This window comes from Lampris incognitus, chromosome 16, assembly GCF_029633865.1.
Source record: "Lampris incognitus isolate fLamInc1 chromosome 16, fLamInc1.hap2, whole genome shotgun sequence".
Classification (NCBI taxonomy): Eukaryota; Metazoa; Chordata; class Actinopteri; order Lampriformes; family Lampridae; genus Lampris; species Lampris incognitus.
This window is the reverse complement of record NC_079226.1, coordinates 5,005,553-5,013,700: the sequence shown is the minus strand read 5'-3', so window position 1 is coordinate 5,013,700 and position 8,148 is coordinate 5,005,553. Positions and strand designations below refer to the sequence as shown.

The following is an 8,148-nucleotide window of genomic DNA, read 5'->3' as shown; positions in this document are numbered from 1 at the left end:
TGGTTTGTTTGTAAGCGCTCTGGGTGTCTAGAAAAGCGCTACACAAATTTAATGATGATTGTGATGATTATGATGATGATGATGATGATGATTATCAGAAAATAAAACGTCTCCTCAGCTACGCTCCAGATCAGTAGGTGGCGATAATGCGCCTTTCATGGGTTGCCAACTGCAGTAAAAGGAGGAAGAAAGTAGGCGGAGTTGGAGTCGGAGTTGGTTGGAGTCGGAAGAGTGCGGAAGCGCCTAGTGTCGTGTGGTGAAACAGTTACACATTGATTAGAAAGTCGTCGCAAAAAAAGGAGAGAGAGAAAGAGAGAAGATGTCCAGACTCCAGATGCTGAGGCTGGTGGTCCAGCAGCGCCTGAGCGCGGCTGCGGAGGGGATCTTCAGCGTGTTTGAGAAGACCGTGGAGGACTACGAGGAGGAGCTAGAACGCCAGCGCAGAGCCGCAGCTCGCCAACACGGGCTGCTGGCAGACGGGAAGGACGCGAGCAGCGCCGCAGGTCGGTGGCAAACCGCTTCGTCTCATTCAGGTGACCAGACGACGTTACCTGTCGTCACCGCCACAGTCGCTCCTTTACACGGGCTAACGGGGTGGGGGCGCTAAAAGATGGCGCTCAGGCGTGGGGCGCGTTGTCGTGGTGTTGGGGTGAATTTGGGGCACAAGGGAGCGACAGTGCTCCAAGCCCTGCGGTGTTTTCACGACGCCCAAGTTGCCTTCTTACCCAGCGGCTTCTGATAAGAAATTGTCGTTCCACTTTAAAGTGACGATGTGTCGCCTGTAGGGGGCGCTGTTTGTTCGTTTTTCAAGACTACAGTAAACGCCCTCGATCAAGAGAAGAAGAAGAAAAGAAACTTTGACTGTCCAGGTTCCATGTTTGTACGGCGTGTTGGTCTGTCATGAAACCGTTCAGCAACCTGGCTGCTGCACTTTCTGCTCCATCACACGGCTGTCCTCCCTCCTTAATGTATGCCGCTCTGGACACCCGACACTGTGACGTCACGCTCTATAACCACCACTACCACTACTACCACTAGTACTCTTACTACTACCATTACTACTACCACTACTACTGCTAGTACTACTAGTACCACTACCACTACTAGTACCACTACTACTACTAGTACCACTACTACCATTACTACTACTAGTACTACTACCACTACTACTACCACTACTACTACTACTATGTTATTTTTATTTGTTGTGAAAGTATTAATCCATGAAGAGGAAGGGTGTGGTGTTTGCATCATCTACTGGCTGGGTGTAGTGTAATGCGCCTTGCAGGCCACTGCGTGTGTCACAGTGATGAAGCTGCCAACAAACTGGTGCTCTGGCAACCATCTGATGGAAAAACTCAACGTGGTAGAGGAAGACTCACCTGTGTGGACAACCTATTAAAGCACACGGGTGGAGAACATACAGGAGCTACAAATGATCGTGAAAGAGCGGGATAGTTGGAAATGCCGTGTGGAAGCAGTTACGGGGTGTCCTGACGGACGACCTAGGTGAGGTGAAGTGAGTAGTGTAGACAGGAAGTAGTTAGGAGCGGGAGAGCCGTTTGGTGTGGGGGAGCGCCTGAATAAATGGGTTAAATATAACATCTTCTTCTTCTTCGTTCGGCTTGTTCCCTGTTTCCCAGGGGTCGCCACAGCGGATTTGCAAGTTTCCATCGGTACCGTGTGAGGGTACGGCACTGATGGCGGTCGTTGTTAACCCAGGCCTGACCAATCAGGTATGGTCTTGTTAATCCACATAATGATTTGGCAAAATTTTACGTCGGATGCCCTTCTTGACACAACCACTAACCCTATGGACAGGAGCCCAGGTAAAACGCTGGATGCTGTCCCAGTATTCATGGACTTGTGCCCATGCCTGTCACCATTGAATATAACATATCCAACGCAATTATAATAACAGCAGCACACATTACAGTAAACACTTTCTTTCCAAACATTCAAATAAAAAGATGCTCATAATTTGGAATGGCGAAGGCGTCCAGCGCTTCTCCAAGCTGTTGTGCAGTGTTGACCCCCGGTATGGCTCACCTCTATTACTTTGGTTTCTAATGCAAAGGCCCAGAGTTCCCAGTCCCGAGTTATAAAGTGGCAGGGGACGGCCATGGACGCCTCCATACTCACCGAGGTCCACATGTCCTTGGTGAAACTTCAGGCAGTTGAGTTTTCTACAAGAGTTAACATTTGGTCTGGCACATTGCTGTACTTCAGAGACCGGGCGTGAGATACTGGCGTGTTTAGGTACAGTGTAGTCAGGCTCCATCGTCTTCATTAATGTTCTGAAGCCTTCGACTACGTTAATGGGTCTCATACCCATAGTGAGGAACTCTACGATGGCATCTGTTACGTCTCTTTCTTTTCTCTGTTAATGGTGTTTGGAACTGTAGGCTCTGCTATGTAGTGTTGGGTGTGGTTAAGGATGTTGATGGCTGCAGTGCCTGAGAATGCACCTATGGACAAATTATTATTAAGCTTTCTTATGCCAATAATTGCGTAAGCCTCAGATTTTCCCACATTACTCCTTGTGTTTTATTTTAACTATTCGGATCAGTTGCAACTATTTTCCAAGCAAAGTAAGTGCACGTTTTTATCATGTGTAACGTTACTGTTTGAATGGTGGATAAAAGCAGCTTGGAAAATGGACATGAGCTAAGCTAAGTTTGCTAGCTAGTATAGTCTCGGTTTGTACACCATGTAAGAATAGCCTACTGCTTACAGCACTCAGGTGGTTTATCATGCGTGTTGTGCCACCGTGGTAGGCCCGTTTCAAATGGCATATTTGGCACACTGCCTTGTCATCGCTCAGTTTAAAGTGTCGCCACCCAGCTGAAGTCTTCGGCATTGCATCTTCCCCTTAACAGCCAAGCTGAACTGAAGCATGATGTCACTGCTGTGCGTGAGAGGGACGTCAGGCGCCGCAGCTGAGACAGTTTATATTTCCACATTTTAACAGTGGAATTAAAGAGTATAAATATAGTACAAGAAGTACGAGAATGGGCTGATACTGATAAATGTATAGTGTATGTACAGTTTACCTTCATTGATCGCCTACATTTAGCAAAACAAAAAAAACCCCGAATATCCGAATCCCAAAATTGAAACTGAATACCTACCCAACGAACGAATATCCAACTACTCAGATATTCGGATCCAGCCTTACCCTTACGTACGATTAGCCACCCCCACCCCAAATCTGATCAGGGATGGTTGTTCCCTCTTCACATAGATGGCCTCTTTGACTCCCCGTTCAAACCAGCGTTCCTCCCTATCAAGGATGTGCACATCCTCATCTTTGAACGAGTGGCCACTGGCCTGTAGATGGTGTAGACTGTGAAGTCCAGGCCTGACGTGTTAGCTCTCCTGTGTTGTGCCATCCTATTGGCCTTCATCTGTATGGTTTCCCCGATGTACAAGTCATGGCAATCCTCCTGGCACTTAACAGCGTACACTATATTGCTCTGTTTGTGCCGGGGGACCCAATCCTTGGGGTGGACCTGTTTCTGGTGTAGCATGTTTTGGGGTTTGAAAGCAACCATTCCAACACTCCTGCCACATACGGAATCACCGCTGGTTTACACTTAGACAGCTATTGTCCTTCTTCTCTCTTCAATTGGCTGCACTGTTTGGGCATCTTCCTGGCTTTAACAAATGCCCAGTTAGGATAACCACACTTATATATCATATATACACACACACACACACACACACACATATATATACATATATACACACACACACACACATACTATATATATATATATATATATATATATATATAGTATATATATACAGCTGATGATTGCTTATGGCATGAAACAGGCTTGTACTGTCTTTTACTTGACTCACTGGATTATATACTACATAATTGCCAATCATTACTCAGTGCTTGTATGGGATTATAGCCCCCTGGTGATATGGTTATGTAAACCTGTGTGTCGTCTGCATAATTATGGTACCATATTTTGTTGTTTTCCATAATCTGGACTAATGGGTGCATATAGATTTTAAACAGAAGCGGCCCCAGAATGGAGCCTTGGGGAACGCCACAGATCATTTTTGTATGCTCAGATTTGTAATTACCTATAGACACAAAGTAGTCCCTGTCCTTTAAGTAGGATTCAAACCAGTTAAGTGCTGTGCCAGAAAGTCCCACCCAGTTTTCCAAAAGGTCCAGTAATATGTTTTAGTTAACTGTGTCAAATGCAGCACTGAGATCTAATAATACCAGGACTGAGATTCTGCCACTGTCTGTGTTTAAGCGGATGTCATTAAAAACCTTAATAAGAGCAGTCTCAGTGTGGTGGTGTGGTCGAAATCCTGACTGGAAGACATCAAAACTGTTGTGTAGTGCCAAAAAATAGCTTTTTCAATGATTTTACTCAGAAACGTGAGTTTTGATATGGTCCTATAACTGTTCATTAGTGAAGTGTCTGGATTATTCTTTCTTAAGTGGCTTGATGACTGCAGTTTTCAGGGCCTGTGGGTAGAGACATGAGAGAAGTGTTGACAATTTGTAGATGGTCTGAGGACATGCAATTAGAATTTTTGAAAAAAAAAGCATGGTGGCAGAATATCAAGGCAGCAGGAGGAGGATTTCAGATGTTGTATAATGTCCCCCAAGGTTTTATGGTTGATGGGATCAAATAGTGACATGTTATTTGAATTGATTTTAGGTGGCTTTAGGGACAGCACATGCCCTGTACCTACTATGGAGGCTCTGACTGCCTGTCTAATTATATGAGTTTTGTCATTAAAGAAGGAGGCAAATTTATTGCAGGCCCTGGTAGATAGAAATTCAGAGGCAGCTGCCACTGGGGGGGTTTCTTAGCCTGTCGACAGTAGAAAGCAAGGCACATACATTATTATTGTTTCTGGCAATGATGTCAGAGAAGTAAGACTGCCTTGCATTTCTCAGTTCCAAATTGGAAATGCGCAGTCTCTCTTTATAGATTTCATAATGAACAGTAATTGTTTTTTGCCACCTGCATTCAGCTTTACGACACTCTTTTTTTCTATTCTGACCAGCGTAGCACATCTCCATGGCGATCTTTCTTACCAGAGACCACCTTCACCTTAGCGGGTGCAATAGTATCGATAACATCTGTAATTTTAGATATAGAATTATCTACAAGTTCATTGACTGAGACCTGAGAGAGGGTGGGTATGGAGGAGAGAGCCTGAATAAATATTTCACTGGTGCTTTGAGTGATATGCCATTTTGTGATTACCTCTATAAGCAACTGTACAAGTAGAACTAACATTGATATGTCTTTATTTTCCCTGTGTTTAGATCCTCTACAGCTATTTGACTGTAAAGAGGAGGTTCCCAGTGAGGAACAGGAGTGGAGCCACAGTCTAGTCTTGGAGGAGCCAGAGCCCCCACACATTAAAGAGGAAGAGAAGGAAATCTGGAGCAGTCAGGAGGAAGAGCAGCTTCAAGGACTGGAGGTGTTGACATTCACTCCCGTCACTGTTAAGAGTGAAACTGGTGAGGTGAAAGTTCAGTCCTCACATTTTCATCAAAGTCAAACTAAGGAGAACAGAAGGGCAGAGCCTTCAGATAGCACCTCAACTGATCAGATCAAAACAGAACCTGATGAAGAGGACTGTGGACTATCAGAACCAGCCAGCAACTTGGATCCAGCTGCTAACTTACCACCAAATAGCGACGGAGAGCCCCTCCCCTCAGATGGTTGTGAAAGTGAGACTGATGACAGTAGTGATGGTTTGAACAAGACTAGAAAAACTCAGTCAGGATTGGACACAACAAAGAATGACATAAGTCACAAGAGATTTACTAAGAGGAAACCCTTCAGTTGTTCAGTGTGCGGTAAAGGGTTTTCTCAAAGCGGATGTATACGGACACACATGAGAATACATACGGGAGAAAAACCATTTGGTTGCTCAGTGTGCGGTAAAGTTTTTTCAAGAAAAGATGTTACGGAGAGACATATGAGAATCCATACAGGAGAGAAGCCATTTAGTTGCTCAGTCTGTGGTAAAGGTTTTTCAAGTAGAGAAGATAGACAGAAACACACAAACATCCATACAGGAGAAAAGCCGTTTAGTTGCTTAGTCTGTGGTAAAGGGTTTTCTCAAAGAGGACACATGAAGACACACATGAGAAGACACACGGGAGAGAAACCCTTTAGTTGCTCAGCCTGTGCTAAATGTTTTTCAAGAAGAGAAGATAGAGAGAGACACATGAAAATTCATACAGGAGAGAAGCCGTTTAGCTGCTCCGTCTGTGGTAAAGGGTTTTCTCAAAGAGAGCATTTGAAGACACACATGAGAATACATACAGGAGAGAAACCCTTGAATTGCTCAGTCTGTGGTAAAGGGTTTACCCATAAGTACAGTCACAGCAAACACATGACGTTTCATAGATAACATAAGTTAGCTCATCTTGTGAAAAAACGTACTTTGTCCACACGCCAGGATTAATCTATGTCCAACGGACTGACCTGATGATCACGCTAGAGTTCTGAGGTGGATGTTGCATCCCGCATCGTTGGAGAAAAGAACGTTTTTGTTAACAGAGAAGCCTGCCACGAATTTGTTCAGTTTAACGGAGTTTCTGTGCTTAACACCAGACTTTTTTAGATGCCAATGAGAGTGGTTAAGGCAGCATTATTTACCAAAGTAAATCTAAGGTACTGTATTCACACTAAATCAACCGAACCTGCTTGACTCAAATGCAGTACAAAGGAACCATTTAGCTCCAAATTAATGTTGCTGTTCCCTGGAATCTTGTTTCATTCCCAGGAATCTTGTTTCATTCCCAGGAATCTTGTTTCATTAACAGGTTGCCAGCATGTTTTTCCCTAGTTTGCTTTGTGGATAAAATCTGAAATTACTGTTTTATGCTGGCCATGAAATGTAGAAGCCATGCTTCTTTATATCCACAGTGACTTTCAACGTAGAGGGGAAAAAAACATGAAACTGCTGTTTTGCCAAGAGAAACTGCGTTAAGAAAACGTGTTCTCAACTCAAAAAGATTGTTGTTGGAAATAAAGGAGGTACATTTTTAAGGTTTGACTTTTTCCAAGTATTTTGAAATAAAAAAGGCTGGAGCATGATGGAAACTTACTGAGTACTCCAGGGTCAAGGTTGGTCTGTTTAATAGTGGTTTATCACAGTAGTAGGGACAATGCCAGGAACGTCACAGAAAGCTGAATCGGTTGAATCAACGTCTATTGAGAAAGAAGAGCGTCCGCGAAGCGTGGCAGTCTATTCTGTTGCCTACCAACACGGAGATCGCCGGTTTGAATCCCCGTGTTACCTCCGGCTTGGTCGGGCGTCCCTGCAGACACAATTGGCCGTGTCTGCGGGTGGGGAGCCGGATGTGGGTATGTGTCCTGGTCGCCGCACTAGCGCCTCCTCTTGTCAGGCGGGGCGCCTGTTCAAGGGGAGAGGGAACTGGGGGTGGGGAAAATAGCGTGATCCTGCCACGCGCTGCGTCCGCCTGGCGAAACTCTTCACCTGACAGCAGCTGGAGAAGCAGCTGGTGACTACATGTATGGGAGGAGGCATGTGGTAGTCTGCAGCCCTCCCTGGATTGGCAGAGGCGGTGGAGCAGCGACTGGGACGGTTCGGAAGAGTGGGGTAATTGGCCGGGTACAATTGGGGAGAAAAAGCCCCCCCCCCAAAAAAGCTTCATCACTCATCTAAGTGACCTCTTCAGTCTCAACTGACTGCAGGTGTCCCACCCTTATAAACAACACAGTGGCATAACCACCGAAAACCATCGGTTTCATATGCAAATTGCCGTGATCATTAACTAGAGTTTCAATGATCGCGTGTACTGTTCACAGAGGACTGGGGAATGTTTGCAATCGCAGCATTATAAGATGGCAACGGATGTACTCTTAGCCCCCCCCCCCCTTGGTTCAGGGATGGTTGTCCCCGCTTCCCATTGGGTGACACGGTAGCCCAGTGGTTAGCGCTGTCGCCTCAGCAAGAAGGTCCTGGGTTCAAACCCCAGGGGTGTCCAACCTTGGGAGGGGGGGGGTCATCCCAGGTCGTTCTTTGTGTGGAGTTTGCATTTTCTCCCCGTGTCTGCGGTGGGCCCAGAATTTTGTGCTACACCCCTGACTGCAGTCTCTGTTAAATCCCACACCGCTGACGGAG

General features: G+C 45.5%; 1 protein-coding gene across 1 annotated transcript; it reads left to right on the top strand.

Moving 5' to 3' along the window:
• The first annotated feature begins 319 nt into the window (after window positions 1–319).
• On the top strand, window positions 320–7,028 carry LOC130126356 (gastrula zinc finger protein XlCGF48.2-like). Its single transcript, XM_056295834.1, has 2 exons — window positions 320–503; window positions 5,309–7,028. Exons 1-2 carry the CDS (start codon window positions 320–322, stop codon window positions 6,406–6,408), a joined length of 1,284 nt encoding a protein of 427 aa, XP_056151809.1. The 3' UTR covers window positions 6,409–7,028.
• Window positions 7,029–8,148: the final 1,120 nt, after the last annotated feature.

Excerpts from the sequence above, each read along its gene's own strand:
- LOC130126356 (XM_056295834.1), top strand. The coding sequence starts at position 320 with ATGTCCAGACTCCAGATGCTGAGGCTGGTGGTCCAGCAGCGCCTGAGC. Across the intron at positions 504-5,308 it reads GGACGCGAGCAGCGCCGCAG|ATCCTCTACAGCTATTTGAC; the intron begins GTCGGTGGCAAA and ends CCCTGTGTTTAG.